The sequence below is a fragment of the Molossus molossus genome, unplaced genomic scaffold, assembly GCF_014108415.1.
Source record: "Molossus molossus isolate mMolMol1 unplaced genomic scaffold, mMolMol1.p scaffold_m16_p_4, whole genome shotgun sequence".
In the NCBI taxonomy this organism is placed as follows: Eukaryota; Metazoa; Chordata; class Mammalia; order Chiroptera; family Molossidae; genus Molossus; species Molossus molossus.
In genome coordinates, this window is record NW_023425377.1 from 109,439,083 (window position 1) to 109,457,701 (window position 18,619).

Consider the following 18,619-nt stretch of genomic DNA (forward strand, 5'->3'; position numbering starts at 1 on the left):
AACTTCCTACCATTTCTTCATTCAAAAATATGTGAATGCCTGGTATATACCAAGCAATCTGTTAGAAACTGTGTCTTTCTGAGCATTTGCCAGTATTTATATATAAACCACCTATACAGGTAACTTCAGTGATGCCTAAGATTTCACTGCTGTAGCAGTTTGATGCTTACAAAAACAACCATTCACTTTTTATAAACTTTTAAAAGGTTTTATTTTTTTAGGAAAACAGCTATATTGAGATATCATTCATAAACCATACAATTCGCCCCTTAAAAGTCTAAGTTCGTATTTACACAGTTGTGCAACCATCACCACTATTTAATTTAAGATTATTTTCATCACCCTGAAAAGAAACCCCGTATCGCTTAGCCGCCACTCCCCACGTCTCCCTCTCTCCAGCCTCGGTAATCACTAACCCACTTTCTGTCTCTATGGATTGGCCTACTCTGGACATTTCATGCAAATAGAATGATACAATAAGTGGTTATTTGTGACTGGCTTTTTTAATGTAGCATCTGTTCAAGGTTTATCCATGTTATAGCATGTACCAGTACCTCATTCCTTTTGGTGGCTTAAATAAATTCCAGTGGATATACTACCCTTCGTTTATCCATTCAGTAATTGATAGACATGTGGGTTGTTTCCAATTCTTGGCGATGAAGAACAATGTTGCTATGAACATTCATGCACACGTTTTTGTGTGGACATGTTTCCATTTCTCTTGGGTATAACATGGAAGCAGAATATCTGGGTCCTGTGATAACTCTGTTAACGTTTCTGAGGAACAGACAAGCTGTTTTCCAAAACAGCTGTAGCAGTTTGAATTTCCACCAGCAATGCATGAAGGTTTAAAGGTTTAAATTTTAACTTTCTATATCTTCCAACCAAATCAGGCCACGTATTTTTTAATTTGACATTTTCACTCTAAATTGTATTCTCCTGATAAACATCTTGCACTTTCCAAAGCAGAGACACACAATATCTTCTCTGCACTGTGACATTGAGTGAAATGACACTCCAATAGTTTCCTGTTATATTCATTCTAGCCAAGGAGAAATGACAGAAGCAATTGAATACTTGGAAAAAGTTGTGAAAATTGCAAGAAACAATTTTCAAAGCCTTGATGTTGTGAAAGCAAGTACAATGCTTGGTGACATCTACAATAAAAAAGTGAGTATGTGTGATTCTTGCTCATGGAGAAAAAAAAAAAAAGTGTAGCTTTAAAATTCTATTCCCATTTGATCCTCACTTCCCCCACCGTGTTATACAGAATGGCCCCGGGTCTGCAAGGCTTAGTTAATGCCCAGAGAAGTGACTGGAAAGAAACCTCTCTCCTCCTCTTCTCCCAGGCCCTGAGTGTCACGTGGGCACAGTCACCATGAGCGGCTAACACTGGTTCACATCTTCACAGCCAGTGCAGGTCCTACGTAATGTTAGGTTTGAAGAGCAATTAAAATATTTAAAATCGAAGGAACTTCATTATAACAGTTGGCCCTCATCTGCTGACACTGACATTCATTTCTCTCGCTCCGAAGTCTTGCTTTCCTAATCCAGCTCCGCCGCCCCCTGCCAGGTCCCTCAGGGGAAGGAAGGACAATCCCAAGAGCAATTCTGAAGGAGCTATGTAATTCTAGCAACAGATTGGTTATGTGAGCGAAGAGAGAAGGAAGAGAAAAAAAGTCTAAAATAAAAGTATCTCGTTCGAGAGGCCATTACTAGCGAAATGCATCAGCCATATGGACTTTTGATTTATTTTCTCCTGACTTTATCTTCTATTACCCAGATCCTCCTTTAGAAATGGTATGAAGGAGACTTGTTTCTCCAGTTATAATTGCTGTTTTGGTCATGGGCAGCATCTATCATTTTTTAAGGTAGTTAACCTTCTCAAATTGTGTGTATGCTCATTGTCTTAATCTTTTTGAGAGGTTATTTGTGCATTGATTCAAAGCACTGAGTCTGAGACCAGACTGCTTAGTTAAAAGCCCAGCTCTTGCACTTTCCAAATGTGTGGCCTGGGACAAGTTAATTACCTTCTGGGCACCTCGGTTTTCTCCCCTCATAAGGCTGTTGTAAGTATTGAACGGAGATATATAAAGCACTTAGAATGGAGCCTGGCAGCGGAACAGTGCCATCTGGGTACGTGGGAGCTATCACTACTCTCTCCGCCCTTTGGGGTTCCATGCAGCTCCGCTCTGCCAGAGGCCCCGAGGGTATAAGCAACCTGCCGGAGCCCCCGAGCCTGTAGGTGACTGTGGTATTCAAGCCCATACTCTTGATCACTGCAGTCTTTTATGTGCCATGTCATTGATTTTGATGATTTCATAATTACTTGGGCTTTTTTTTTTTTTTTTTTTTTTTAGGAAATAGAGTGTGAGATTAATTTGAATGAATGAAAATGAAACTACTCTCTTTAGTTCCTGCTATGGGGAGCGAGATTTCTAACAAGGTGTCTTATCTTTTTATACCCCTCTCTCTCGCAGTTGCCCTGGCTCATGGGCCTCCCTCTCTTATCACTCACCATCCAAAACCCCCTTTTCTCTTAACCGTAGTCACCCTCCTTCTCTCCTCCTCCCTCACCCTCCTTGTTCCCCTCTCAGGCCCCTGTCTTTCTGGTACGTTCTCGCCCTCGGTTGTCTCTCCCTCGGCCTCTGGTCTATCCCTCCTTGTTTCCCTCTTTCTCTGTTCCCGCACCTGTCACCCTAGTTGCACCCAGGTCTTTCCTCCACTATGTGCCCCTGCTGTCCCATCTGTTACCTCTGTTGTTGATCTTGTATGTGCTTCTGATACTTCTTAGCAAACTGGTGAAAAACAGACAAGGCTTACTATGCCCTTGTGAGGCTTGTTGTCTGATGGAGGAGCTTATCCTGTAGTAGCAATTGACATTCTACATAAAAATACATAGTCGTTCTTTTTACAAGGGTTTTTCTTCAAATCAGAAGTACAAAAGTGCAGATTACTTTGCCCTACCGCCAAGCAATACCCAGAACTCCACACTTTCGTGTAACATGAACATCAATATTACAGCAAGCGTGAGGAAAATACAACCACAAACCTTCCTGAGGGGTAATATTTTTATACTTGCGTTTTCTTAACACTATCACCAAGAATTTGTATTTCATCAATGTATATTTCATTCTATGATTATTAATTCTTGAAGAAGAGTTTACTATTCAAAGGCCAGAGATGTGAATAATGTTCAAAGGCTGTGTCAGCTACCAAAAATATAATTCTTTATCAGTTTATCTCTGTTCTAATATAAAATTGGAGAGTTTCAGGTGTTTATGCTATTTTCAGACATACATTGTACCTTCATATATACAAATAGATTCATATAACTTAGTGATTCCTTATATTTTAATGAAATAAATGGTCACTGATAAATACTATAGTGTTCAGCATGTAATGCTATAATTATTTTATGATATCATAGGCTTGAAAACAAAGCTTGACTTGTTCCTAAAGTTGTTAATGTTGCATTCAATTTTTGTGCATTACTGTGATTCTTTGAGGACACTTCCTCAAGTCAAAAAAAATCTGATGACTTCATAGGCTGACTCTAGGTTGTTACATCAGGGCTAAGAGTATAATTTGAAAACGTTTAACTAAATAGATTTATTAGAACTAAATGATAGTTATTTTTCTTCCTCACCTTTTCAAGACAAGGGGATAGCCTTGATGACATCCTAAATCTCCTTCGTGTTCTACAAAGAGACTTCCTAGGAAATGCTGACAAGAAATTATTTGATATCTCTGCTTTTTATTTGCTTATGGATGTTTCCTAATTGTATTAAATGCCTTTATCCCAACTATATACCTGAAAACTTCCACAAGCTATTGGCGTCACATGCCGTGTATTGAGCCTTTCTGTGAAGGTAAGCGTAGCAGGACTGGACTAGGCTGAGTTTTGCCCACCTGATTTTGAATCTGAGTTCAGGCTTATTAACTGTGACCCTGGGCAAGTGAACTCTTTGAACTCCTCCTCCATATAATTGAGTCTTTACACAGAGGCCCAAGTAATCCTTTCAAAATGTAAATCTAATCATGTTATTCCTCTGCTTCAAATGCTTCCATTACTTCCCATTCTTCTGGGAACATAAACACAAATCCTCACCCTGACCTGAAATCTTCTGTATGAGATGCAGCAACCCCCGTCTCTGACCTGACTGCCTCCCATCTGTCTCATCCTCCCTACCACAGCCCATGGCCTTTCATGGAGTTCTTCAAACAGGCTGAGCTTATTCCTGTCTTAGGACATTCTCCTCAGCTGGAATGTTCTACGTGGGGTGTTCTCCAGTCTGAATTTCACACTGCTGGCTTCTCGTCATTCAGATCTCAGTCAAATGTCATCTACAGGGAGGCCTTCCCTCGGTGACCCAATCAAAAGTAGCCACCAGGTCACACGTTAACATTAACTTCCCATGTAGCACTTACCTCATAGTTTTCTTATTTAGGATATTTTATTGTTGCTGCTGTTGTTTTATTTGGCTGGAATGGAAGCTTAATGAGAACAAGGATCATATCTGCCCTTTTTATTATTTTATTCCAGTTCCTAGCGGAGAACCTGACACAGAGTTGGTGAGCAAAATATGTGACCAGTTTTATACAACCGAAGAGTAGTATTCGCTCATTTTTGAAATTCCAGTCTTCTGTTTTACTTTTGTACAATATTTTGACATTTTGAGAACTTGTACTGAATCTTTAAAAGCAAATCTAATGGTATCTGTCAGTCTACCTTTTAAGGCCCTTATTATACCTTTTCTGGTATTATTCATGTAATATATTCTAATTATATTCTTTTTTTAAAATTATTTTGAGAGTAAACTTATTAAAGCTGGGGACAGTAAAACAATGAAGGATTTGGGATAGAAGGAGCAACAGGGGAGCCCGGGCGGGGCTGCTTTGGCTCTCTAGAAATGTCACGGGAAAGAGGGGAGCCCGGGAGGGGTGCGTGAGCTCACTGAGAAGTCAGAGCAAGGGGGGCCTTGGAGACAGGTTGGGGGGGTGACCCAGGGACGAGCTGCCACTGCCTGCTGCTCCCCTGTTGCAAGTCTCGTGGGGAAAGAAAGGTGTGGGCATGCTCTCATTATATTCTTAATACTTTCTAAGAAATAATATGATTAGAAGACCAAAATTATAAAACAAAACTATGCTTGGAAAAAATTAGAATGATTGTTTTCTCTAATTATTATAGTGTTATTATAATTGAAGTTCCATCTTGAAAATATCCTTTATCTTAGATAAATTTTCTTATTTTATGTAGTAAAATAATCCTTTTACCCCATAGTCCTGGAAGATGGGCAACCAGCCCACCCTCCTCATGTGATCTTTTGATAGACTATTAACTGAAAATATGTAATAAGTATAAAGTGGTCAAATGAGAATGTTTTAGGGGAAATAACTAGATATAGAGCTTTGATGAGATCTTTGATGAGATTTCTCATTTCCTAATAATATCAGAGAATAATCACAGTTAAAACAACAGCAGTTCCACTCTGGCCGGTTTGGCTCAGCAGTTAGATCATCAGTCTGCAGACCAGAGAGTCCCAGGTTTGGTTCCCGCTAAGGGCATGTATCTTGGTTGCAGTTTGTCCCTCTCCCCGACTGGGGTCATGTGAGTGGCGACTACTCGATTTGTCTCTCTCACATCGATGTTTCTCTCTCTCTCTTCCTCCCTTTCTCCTTCCTGCTCTATCTGAAGATAAATGCAAAAGTGTCCTTGAGTAAGGATAAAAAACTAAAAAACAACGGCAGTTCCAACACTAAAGTTGTAGGAAGACTGTATAAGAAATTATTCTTCACTAGTACTGAGAAAATGCCCATTTGTTTTGAATTTGCTCATTGGATAGAGTGACATTTCAGAATCATGCATGAAAATTCCATGTTATAGTGTAATAATACAAGCTTTGTTTCAAGGTCTATGATGTCATAAAGATCCTGTCCTGAAATTATCCACTAAATGCTTATCAGTGATGTTTATAACATTAAATGAAGTTCTCTTCCAATAAGATGCATTTTGAAATGCATAAATTCATTTGTATATTCTCAAACTCATATTTAAGATTGCCAGCATTAATTATTGGAATCTTCTGAATTTTATAATAGGATAGGGATTAACTGATAACAGAAATGAACTGTGGAGGGTTGGACAGAACCTTTGGAGTAGAGATTAAATTTAGATATTAAACTCTTAAAGAATTAAAAATCTGGAAATACAACGTACCTTATGAAATCGCATTGCAAAAAGGTATGTATAAAAACACTTCCATCTGAAAATTAATATTGTATTTTATTAATAGTGTTTTAAACTAGAGAAATTTATATTAATGCTGGTTTTATGGCAGTTGTGTATGTCTAAAGATTGAATGCTGGGCACAACTTAAGGGAAAAATAATTACCTCATTATAATGCTCCTATTTTAAGAGGGGGGGGACGCACTTGTTAAATAAGATCTAATAAAAGTTTCAGGCATATAAATACTTACATTAGCAGCTAGCTCACCTCCTGACCATAAACTTGGTATACTGCTGAATTCCCATTGCCTGGCATGGGGTTGGCACATAGTAGATGCCCAATGAATACATGGATGAATGAATGAATTTGTTTTAACATAAGTGAAATAATATATAAAAATAATTCTGGAAATTCAAATATATGTTCATTTTTTATGGTCCCTAATTTTCCTAACTGAGCCTCCCACCTAAAACAATAAACAGCCTAAAGCTCAGAATTGTAACTAGAACAATAGATATTCATACTTCTCTGTTTTAAAATAGAAATATTTAGTCTATTTTTTTTTTATATCTTTGATGTCTGGTAGGAAAATCTAACATTTCCATGAATTTTGTTTTCACATTCAATATTTCTGTTGTTTTTCAATCATGTAATTTACTAATTGGCATATAAATATCTCTAATAGTTTTATTTTTTCTAATTAAGTAATCTTATTCTCATATAAAATCTGTCTTAAACATTGAAATAAGAGAAAAAATTGCTCACCTCAGCAAACAAAAATTATCATTGATATAATATAGAAGGACACTATTTAAATTAGCAAATTTAATTGGAATGAACCATTTGAATCAATAGTTCATCTATTAAACTGTCCTTGTGGGCATGGAACAGAGTGTTGTGTGCGCCGCTCATGACTGTCCCCCAAGCCCCGTTTCTCCCCCTCCTCACCATGCTAGCAACTTTTTTATTCAATCAACTTGGCTGAACTATAGAGGCACACGGAGATGCATGTGCACTTTACCTAAACTGGTATGGAGTATAAAGCTATTACTATGGTGTTTTTATTTCTAATTCCTTCATAAACTATTATGAGAGAATGATTTGAAAAGTCATAGTAAAACATTCTCTCTTACGAGGGTTTCCTTTCAAAAGAGTGTGCATATGTGTTTTTGTTTGTGTGTATGAGACAGAGAACAAGGCGAAGATAAGGAGAAGGAAGGGGAGGGGAGGGGAGGGGAGAAGAGGAGAAATTGGAGCCCAAAGTGTTAGAAGTCAGTGAAGAAAGGAAATCTGTCCCCAGAGTCTTTATAAGTACAGATCAGTCCTAAAAAGAATATCCTCCTTTGAGGAAGAGGTTTTTTTGTTTGTTTTTATCCTCACCCAAGGACATTTTTCCATTTTTTGTTCAGAGTGGGAGGGCAAGAGAGGAATAGAGAGAGAGAAACATCGACGTGACACATCGAGTGGCTGCCTCCCGCACGACCCAACCAGGGCTGGGGACAAACTGCAACAGACGTACGTGCCCTTAGCGGGAACCAGACCCGGGCCTCTCTGGACCGCAGGCCGACGCTCCAACCACTGAGCCAAACTGGCCAGGGCTAGGAAGAGTTTTTAATGAGGATTTTCAGAAGGCTTGGGGGTAGCAGATGGTAGTCTCTTCTCTAAGGCTCAGTTTCATCATTTGTAAAATAAGATTTTCTCACAGGGTGACTTATGAAAGCTAAAGACATGATAGTTATGAAGTACTTAGAACCGGCCCTGACACTTCATAAATGTTAGGGAAACATTATTTATCTGTGGTCAATAGCTTTTAGGACTTGTTGTGAGGATGACCCAAAAAACAGAGCAACAACAACAAGCCTTTAATTTTTGTAACTTAAAATGTTGCAAAGAACTTGGAGAAGAAGATAGACATTTAAATGATCATTTGCGTTGTGCTAGTCCTATCAAGATCATATTTTTTAAATCTTGGATACCTCCCCATTCTCAGTCAAGAATGGCATATGTACATGGGAAGAAGACTAATTGCTAAACCCGCAGATATATACATCTCTTTTCACTGATGATTGATCAAACAGGTTGGCTGAATATGATCTCTTACTGTGACTGATAACTCAAAACTGGTCAAAAATATTTCACTAGGTAAATCCAATGCTACAAGTGGGAAAATTTCATCCAAACCAATGTGAGTTGGTTCACTCTTTCCCAAACTTCTCTTCCGCTATCTGTCATGAATTAGGTTGAACCATATGAAAATGCTAATATTTGGACATTTTTTTTTCTCCAAAAGAAACCTAAGTTTCATACAGTTCAACCTGATCAATACAGTTTTCTTGATGAATTAACTGCAAGAATTGCATGGTTAGTAATCACGATGTTTCAAAAGAGCCTGTTCTAACAGAGACCCTGCCTGCCATCACTTTCTTCTCAAAGTTGCTACAACTGTTGAAAGAACAGTGTGCTCCTTGCCGAGGTGGGAAGATATGTGAAATGGTAAAATGTAAAACTGAAAACATTATTTCTCTTACATTTTTAGGGATACTACAAAAAAGCTTCCACATACTTCCAGCAAGCTTTTGACACCACAGAAGAGCTCACAAACATGCCACTGATAGATGAAATCAAAGTTCATTACGGAATAGCCAAAGCGCATCAGATGATGCTGACAGTTAACAATTACGTAGAGGCTGCAGACCTGGCCAGCCTTGACTGCCTGCTGGCCTGGAAGGAGGGCAGGAGCGACATCGCACCTGACCCCGTCACTGGTAAGGCACTGGTTGTCCAGGACACACCTCAGTGTCTGCATCATCCTTAACGGCTGAGTCATTTTCACCGTAAAGGCTTATTCAGTCATTGTTGATTTTAATTGTATGGATAATTTTCATTGTATTTATTCATTACTCTGTGAATACTGGATGTAGTTCCGTGCTATATCGTACCTTCTGTTTTTACATCAAAGCATGGTAATGATGCCTTCAACTTGATAAGTCACCGTTCTCATGCTGCTTTTTATTTCAGCTATCTTCACTGTTCAACAGTAAGTACTGATCCGTTGTCAGGATGGGAAATAAGTTCATGTTTTTTAAACATGTGCAGTGTTGTATCTTACTGATGAGCGCAAGGGTCCATAAGTGTCAATTACTATTATATGCTTGCTTTTCTCATGGTAGTAAATTTTTCTATTTTTTTTAATCAATTCAAATTTGAATATTAATTTAGATAATGTTTTGTTTTAATTTTGCTCAATGCTACTTTTTTCCTGTAGATGTTTTCTTGTGATAATTAGTCAAAATAGTCAATTAAAAACAAATAACTAGGTAGGTTAGGATCAGTTTTGTGTGTAAACTTGACTAAGCTCTAGTCCCCAGTTAAGAATTTTAGACTAGGATAGTTTTAAATTTTAAACAGTACTGTCTATGACAAACCTTGAGTTATGTAATTGTTTGTTTGCAAGTCAAACTTTTGAAAGCAAAACATTTTAAATGTTTTGGGGCAACTCAAATAGAGTCATAAGGCAAAACTTTATAATGTGAAAAATCATCTCCTACTTTGAACATTTTTTCCATTTAGATAAAACAATAATCTGTTTTGGTATTTATTTCCTCCATCAAGTAAATCGTAAATAATACAGTAAACTAGGGACAGAGGAATTTTCACTGACTCTTTTACATTAGCAGAATACCAGCATACCACAGTCTGTCCCCTAGTTATAAAGTAAGAAAGGACTTATTCCAAATATATGTACAATAAGAAAAAAACAAGATGAAGTCTTTAAAAACAGAAGTCCTGCTGACTGTCAGTACGTTCAAGAGCCTGCAAAATACTTACGGTTAACTGTTAACTAACCACTCTCAGATAATATTTTGTTTACTTCAGAATGCTGTCTTGTCATACATTTGGGAATTTGTTGTGTAACTTTTAGTTATATTCCCTTTCATTTCTCACTCTTCCTTCCCAGGTGATAAAGTAGAGGAAATATGATCCATCTATTAGAATACTTTCTTTGATAAAAGGTTTGATAGAGAGTAAGTTGAGTAACACGTTTTAGATTTATCTGGGATAAACTTTAGCTATCACATGATGATGATGAAAATAAATACTCAAAACTAGCTTCTGATCAGAGCCCTGTATCTATTTGCTACAATCCTGTTTTTGGCTTTAAAAAAAAATCTTTTCTACTTTTCTTTACTCTATAAATGTATTTTTCTATTCTTCTTATATTTTATCTCTTTTCTGTAATAATGTTCTAAAGGACTTGGGAATAGAACAAAAACTGCAGTTTAAAATATTATTCAGACAGTAAAAATTCAGCTCTTCACATGGTAGAGAAGATAAACTCCCCACTGTGCAATGGAAGGACACCCCCTTACTGACTCATTTTCTCAAGACTAGAAATGTATGCATGGATGAGCTACTTCTCACAAAAGTGAGAAATAATAATCTTTCAGATTCAAGTATAAATAACATATAAATAGCTCTTACTTTGGGGGTGTTTAACATTTTTAGTGGTCATTGTTCTATATGGAAATAAAACCTATAGGACATTATCAAGCACACTTGTTTGCATAGACATATTTTAGCTCAAAATACACTAGCCTACTTTACAATGTTTCCAAAATATTTCTTACACCACAATTCTTACTATTCTATCTTTGCTCTGCCTAAAAACCTTCATTGGCCCCATACTACCTATAAGTTAAGAACAAGCTTCTTAACCTTTTTTGACCACCTCCCTCTCCAGCTGCCCACGCCCTCCCCCTACACCTCGCTTCCGGCCCCAGCTCCCTGCAGAGGGATCTCACTGATCTGGGAAGGCCCTTCTCCAGTGCTGAAAGCCTCCCATTCTCTTCTCACGTGAATGTGTCTCTTCTCTCTGTCCCCACACTGAGTGTCATTCATTTCTCTACCGACCCTTTATATTTGTCATATTTTGCACCCTATCCTGGCCATTTCCAATTGCCTTATCTTCCCGTTGAGAGTATGAGTCTCTCGAAAACAGGCTCTGATCCTTGGCGCTCTCTTCGCAAGAAGGCACAATGTCTAACACCTGCTTGCTAGCAAGTAAATATTTGTCAAATTAAATAGAATTCAAAACGAGTATATATGTCCTAGCCGTAAACCACTTTGCACTAACCACTTTTTAAAACGAGACTCATAGCTTCCGCCTCCTTGGAAAACAGAAGGAAAAAACACCCTACGATCCAACCCTGCGTTTTGATCACCACGCAATTATCACACGAATGCAGGGCCACGCCGAGTACGATGTTGACAAAGTGAAGAAATACAGAAATATTATTTGGAAGTCTGAGCAGCTTTTAGGTTTTCAGAGTTTGCCTTTCTTGTCAGAAAAGGCATCTTTAATCTTGCTACAGAGGGGTCCCATGTATTCAGAAAAAAGCAGATCAAAGATTTGAAAGATACATTATAAAAGCTGCGCAGTTATCCTCGCCTCTGAGACTCACATCCTCCAAACAAATCATTAGCTCACAGCACAGGCAATATTCTTTTAAGCAGAGGAACATGACCCCCTAAGGGAATAGAGCGGTGAGAGCACTCGGGTCTCCAGATGAAATAGAACAGTCATTCACCAGCAATCATCTCTCATCTTTGTACCCTTCAGAGGGAACACAGCAAACACAGGAACCTTCCTCCCATTCTAATGCCCAGACATGGCGGGAATGATTTCATATTCCTCCTTTCCTCTCCAACAGCCAAATGAGAATAGATTCTCCTCCCAAATTTAAGAATTTAGAAGGAATTCAAATCTATGGCAGTTCAATAAAATTATTCAAGCCTGAAGCAACTGAAATGAGTTAGCTCTGGAAGGCTTAAGGGCCTATGAATTTCTGCTGATTTCTCTAGGATATACTTTATTTTCCTTACTAGAACTATTATCTCTAAATCATGAATTTTTTTTTTTAATGAAAAGCTAATTCATCTTGCCCGGTGGAGATCACAGACCCAGATGTGGGATAGGGACACAGAGGCCAAAGCTTACCTTATTCAACTTAATAGTACCGTTAACTTAAAAATGCAATTATAGCTCTTAAATGCCAAGACTGTTTACCACTTCACTGATACTATCAGTAACATGGTTTTAATGACGTTCTTATTGTAGCCAAATATAAATTATAGCAAAGAAATAGGATGTAAATCCTGAGTATAGAAATAGAGAAATACACTGGCTAGTGGATAAAGACAGTTACAGTTTTCTACAAAACGGCATGTCAAGGTTTCCTTGAGTGCCAAACACATCCCCTCATTTAACAAATCATTTCATATTCTTAAAGGAACACAATCACTATCATGAAGGTGTCTCTTAGTTTTGAGTTTGTGTTGTCTTAATGTTGGATCCTCGAATTAATGCCGAGCCTCATTTCCCTATCCTATGCTCTGCTTGTATTTTTCACTCATGTATGCAATCCTTTTAAGGAAGATGGAGAAGCAACATTCAAGTCTCATTGTTCTATTATACTTTGACCAGCTACTTCTTTCTGTTCCTTAACTACCCCTCACAATGAGGAGAATGTTAGGGAATTAGCCAAAAGTCAGCAAACAGGTTTTCTATCATCCACCATCACGTAGCAAAACTGTCCCTAATAATATGTTCAAAACCACGTCACATACAAAGAAGATGCTGATGAAAAACGTGACTGACTCAAAGCTCACCCGAGCGGCTTGGTGTTGTTCAGAGAGGCTATTAAGTGTCTGATCGCCTGAGTCCCAATATCATATTGAACACTGATTGGTTTTGTGAGTCTGGGCAATATATTTCACTTGCTCTCTTTAGCCTGTTATTTGAGGTTTCAAATAGATCATTAACAAGATTCCTCTGGAACTGACCACAGTCCCTCAGTAACAGCATCTTCTAAATAAATACGGTGTTCTTTAGTCCTTCAGCGGCAAGCGTGGTAACCTAGATTTTCATGAGCAATTTATTTGTTGTTTTTCTCCCCACAAACACCAGTTTCTGTGGGTTTCCACAAAAGTTCATTTGTTGTTGCTGTTATTATTACTATTATAATATGTGTAACAGCTGTATAAAGGCCAGTGTAAATATTTGATCCTTCTGCTAGAGTTAGTAGTAAAGAAGTTTCTACCTATCTGAGGTCATATGCAATTTTGCTTTTCCCTGGCTGGCACTGTTGAGGTTACTAAACCTAATGAACTATTTCATCTGAAGATTTTCAACTCATGCTCCTGTTCAACTAACCCTGTGTCCTAGTCCTCAGCATTTCCTCAAGCCCTGCCCCTTCCCCACTGTTTCTGTGGCTCCAATTGCTGAACATGCCTCATTCACGGTCACCATTATTCCTCCTTTGTGCGCTTGAGTTTGTGGCTCTCCCACCTCCGTGATGTCACAGATGGTGGACCAGGGTGACTTCACCTCTGTTACCTCATCTCTAGAGAAAGATAACAGTTTCTGCCTCACGAGGCTGCCTTGAGGGTCCTCTGGGTTGCCTACCCAGGGGCCGTCGCCCAACTTCTTTCCTGCTAAAGGAATCCTGACTGTTCTCCCTTCTCAACTTGACATGGCCTTAGGGGGAGGTTAGCCTCTCCCCATCCCCGGTGGTTGACTGTTATATACGTACTGTAAGCCAGTCACGATGACCTCATTATACTTGCCTAGTGATAGCTGTAGGGAAGGTAGGTGACACAATTCTAACTAATGATATAAGAGATGAAAATCTGAGGAATTCCCAGGAAGGTTTTATTCATTCTTCAAAAGGGGCACAAGAGGAGGAGATTCCCCTTCTCCTGACTTTAGATGTCTGGTGACCATGTGCTGCCTCGAGCCGCTGTAGCCCACTTGCAACCAGGCTCCCTTGATGATGGCAGCAAGACAGCCTGGGAGGGGTCGGGGCCCCGAGTGGCCCCCTTCCACACTACACGAGCTAACCCTGTAATGGCACCCACCGTTCTTTTGTGTGAGATAGATTTTCCAATTTCTTAAGTCACTTCTAGTGGTGTTTTTTATTGTTGTTGCTGTCTCTGTCTCCTTAGTGAAGCCCAGAGAAAAGCACTAACAGCTGCGAGCATGGTAACCGTGAAGTGCCAAGCAGCGCTGACGTCATCTGCACCAGGTAGCAACCGTGGCTGCTGCGGCCCCAGGAGCTGGCACAGCGCCGGGCGCATCATGGTGCTCAAGGAATACCTGGACTGTGGACCGTTGAGTAATCTTCTTTTTAATTTTGTAGTCAAGAATTGGGCAGTATCTCAGAACCTGGCATTCTCTCTGAATTTTAAAGATGCCCCATGTTCTAATTGTATTTACCCCTCCTCCCAACGTAACTCCTTTCCTAATTAGGACACCTGTCATCCAGAGGATCGACGTTCTGGCCACTGCGAGGTGAGGTCGAAGTGACCGCACTGACTCACACCACGCTGTGGATGACCAGAAGTGCTTTCACCTTTGCAGAGCAATTGGGATTTTTTTTAATGTTTGAAGATTACCTATTGCCAAAATTTAGGACAGTTGTAATATAGTGTGTAATGGAAATCATTCAGGCAGTGTGGGGCAAGATAATTATGAATAATGAGGCCAACACATAGGTCTTCTAAAGTCTGTCATCTAAAAATTCTAGTAAGCGCCCTGGCTGGTTTGGCTCAGAGGTTAGAGCGTTGGCCTGCAGACCGGAGAGTCCCAGGTTCGGTTCCCACTAAGGGCACGTAACTGGGTTGCAGTTTGTCCCCAGCCCCGGCTGGGGTCATGTGGCTGGCAACCACTCAATGTGTCTCTCTCACATTGATGTTTCTCTCTCTCTTCTTCCCTCTCTCCCTCCTGCTCTATCTGAAGATAAATGCAAAAACTGTCCTAGGATGAGGATAAAAATAAAAAAATTCTAGTAAGTTTTTTTTTGTTTTTGTTTTTTTTTCAAAAAAAAGGTATAGCCCTGGCTGGTGTGGCTCAGTTTGGTTGGAGCATTGTCCCATATACCAAAAGGTTGTGAATTCCATTCCAAGTCAGGGCACATACCTAGGTTATGGATTCAATCCCTGGTCAGGGAATTTATGGAAGGCAACCGATCAATTCTCTCACATCGATGTTTCTCTCTCTCTCTCTCTCTCTCTGTCTCTCTCCCCTCCCCCCTCTCTAAAATTAATAAGCATATCCTCAGGTGAGGATTTTTTTAAAAGGTAAAGATTTATATTAAAGGAAGGAAAGCTGAGGTCCGTCTCCCTTCATCAGAAAAACATTCAGTTATTGCATGTACTTTTTAGAGGGCTCAGTAACCACTGCTTAACAAGGTGGAACTGACAAGTGCGTCCGATATCTGGCTCTTCGCTCTTCTGGGCACATGGAAGATGGTTCTTCCCAGTCCCTGGCCACCAGGCAGGGCTCTGTGACTAGTCCTGGCCCAGGAGCAAGAGTCACTCCTCATGCACAGAAGAGCCCACCTGAGATCCTGCAGCCGCTTGGTGCCCTGCTGCAGTGAGCACGGAGGGCCTCATGGGAAACAGTGGAGCCACGCGGTGGAGCAGCCTGGATCGCGAACTGTGCAGGTGTGCAGCGCCTGTCCTTGCCGGCCATCGCGCCTGGGCAGAACTGTCGCACACGCACGGTGAGCCTATACTGTGGCCAAGCACAGAGATGGTGGCGTTGCTTGTTACCGCAGCTGACTGCAGGCTGCCCTGACTCCACCGCTGCAGGATTCCTGAGCGGCTGCCTGGATAGGGAGCTGCAGGGGGGAAGCGGCCACAGCCCTTTCTGACAGGTCACAGGCTGTGTGATTAGACGTTGTGAGTCTGCCTGCGATTTTTCAGAGGCAGAGCGCCTTTGCACTTCCATGTCTAGTCCCAAAAAACAAGTTTGATAAGACACACTGAAGGTGAAACATTAAAATATATTTTTATATACCCTCTACTACTGTCAGACAGCTTAAGAAAGATATACATCTTCTCCACAGATCTGATTTAAATTGATAGATTATCAAAGTGTACTTCTAATACATTTCTAGAAAGAGCGTATAGAATTCGATGTTTTCTGCAACTGATAAACAAATAATTCCAAAGATGAAACATGCTGAAAAAGACAAATCAGTAGTTAATTGCAGCCAAATTCCTAAATAAAAAGCACAGCCGAATTTGAGCCTGAATTTCAAGTTTCCTCATTTAAATACAGTTCACCCATCTTTGTATATTTTCCACAAGACAAGTGACAAGTTTGCTTCCTTAAAATCAAGCGTTTCTTCAGAAAAGGAATGCTCACTTCATTGGGAAATAATAATGTAGCCCTAGATCCCTCGGGTTGAAAGATCTTCTTTTTTGCTTTTGCTTTTTTTCCCTCCTCTGAGAGCCTCCTTCTCTATCTGCTGCCTTGGTTCAATAAAAGAGAATTCTTGATTGCTCAAACAAAAACTCTCCTTCTTTTAGATTCTGCTCACAGTTCTTGGTAGCTGATGGTGTTACCAGTTTTAACTTTCCAATGTACACTGAACTCACCACTCCCAAGAAAAATGCAGCTGAGTTTCTCTAATCTGGTTTAATTTCAATTGTGTCTGTAATTGCTGGTTTGAAAAGCTTATGAAAAGCTTGGTGGTTGGTACAAGCACAGGGAAATCAGAGTGCCTGCCGACAGTTCCGGTAGAAGGCTAGGTTGGGAGTTCCGGCAGAACCCTGTTGTCATTTGTTTATGTTAATTTCATGCCCGCGAGGGGTGTTACCTCTGCTTCTAGCTCTGTCATTCTACTTGTCATGGATTCTAAATACTGGACCAATTTCACTAGAACACTTTCTATCATTTTGCCCCCCAGATTGAGGGCAAAAAGATCCTCTCCTATGTGTGTTTAATTCTTCTTTGCTAAGGCTCTGTTAGGACAATTGTAGTGATTCTTGATCCATATGATTTCTACTGAACAAAAAAAAAAAATAAGTGACATTAATACTGTATTTAAAACATGACCATAGTTAAAAAAACAAATTTTCTTGGCTTCTAGTTCTTTCCAAAGTGTCCCTGACTCGGGGTATTGCGTGGGAGTTTTTCTAATTACCTCTCACTTGGTATTTTCATCACTGTGCATTTTTATTTTTTTTAAACCACGACATCAATCAAAAATTATATCCATGGTCCCAGAGTTCACTATTCTTTACAGTCTTTTATTCTGTCCTCCCTGTGTCTTTAACTCCCAGACAAGAGGGAATGTTTCTGTAGTCTAGGTTCTTTAGCATAATTAATAGAGAAGTACTTTTCACGATGCATATTCTTTTAGAAATTATTTATAAGGCTTTATTATGATGACTGACTTGGCTGACAGTCACTGGATATATATTTTACTTCTCATGGATGATATCTGCCTCCCGGTGGTAGAGGGTACAATGTGTTCAGTATGGGAAATATTGAGCAAGAGTCTAACTAATCAGAAGAAATGCTAGAATGTTTCTTAACTTGAATGCCAGTCCACCCTGACCAGTGTCTTGACTTCCTGAAATGAATCCTTGGAACACTACGAATGCTCCTGAGCACGCGTACTTTTCAGTCCTCTGAACTGCTCTCGCAGTGACGTAACTATTACAAACACTGACCAATAGTCATCATCCCCAAATTCTTTAACACTGCATGTACTCAGGTTCTCTCTCTCTCGCTCTCTCTCTCTCTCTCTCTCTCTCTCTCTCTCTCTCTCTCCTCCTTTCATTTCATTCTAACCTTCAATCAAAAAATTGGAGCAAATAGATGTTTTTTCCTCATGGCCTTAAGGTAAACAAAGTTGAATTTTGTCAAACCAACAGGAAAAACTAGAGTTAGCTTATTTAAGTGCTATGCCTCTAAGGGTTTGCATTCATTGGCTTCTAACATAGAATCAGGCTCCCAAAATGAGAAGGAAAAATAACCGGTTAATTTTAGCCTTTCATGAGATATCTGATTTTTCTGAATTAAGACTATACATTTTGAGGGTGTCAATAGGGAAAAAAAGGAGGGACATCTGTAATACTTTAAACAATAAAGATAATAAGCAGGGGGAAAAAAAGGACTATTCATTTTATTGTATCAACTAATAAAATGTATTTTGCAAAATATAGCTAATTAAGTGTATTTTGTACTGTTATCAAAGGAATTTTAGTTCAACACTCTCAAAGGTCTTCTAGTCTTGCTTATTCGATAAGCTAATGGGAAGGGATGTGTAGTTTTCCTTGAGTCTCCACATGTTTTTAACTTAGATATAAAAATAAAAGTGGAAAAATGTGAAATAAAAAAAGCTTCAAAGTCAATAGTCAAGAGGATTGGTGACAAATACCAGGAGGATCTGGGTCTGAATGACTTTCATAATATTTCGAGGTTAATATTTTCGCTGTTCAGATTTATTTGGCCCAAGTTTTCACCACCAGCCACTAATAGGATTATGAAAAGACGGAAACCAACTATACAGGAGGAAGCGGTTATGTCCAACAT

General features: G+C 39.4%; 1 protein-coding gene across 1 annotated transcript in view; it reads left to right on the forward strand.

The window, feature by feature from the left end:
* Positions 1–16,708, forward strand: part of TTC29 (tetratricopeptide repeat domain 29) — a 130,781-nt gene extending 114,073 nt beyond the window's left edge. The window contains exons 10-15 of the mRNA XM_036282283.1: positions 1,047–1,170; positions 8,768–8,996; positions 9,250–9,268; positions 11,390–11,572; positions 14,236–14,400; positions 16,606–16,708. Of these exons, the coding sequence (XP_036138176.1) occupies positions 1,047–1,170; positions 8,768–8,996; positions 9,250–9,268; positions 11,390–11,572; positions 14,236–14,400; positions 16,606–16,708 (823 nt within the window). The remainder of the gene's footprint in view (positions 1–1,046; positions 1,171–8,767; positions 8,997–9,249; positions 9,269–11,389; positions 11,573–14,235; positions 14,401–16,605) is intronic.
* The last annotated feature ends 1,911 nt before the right edge of the window (positions 16,709–18,619 follow it).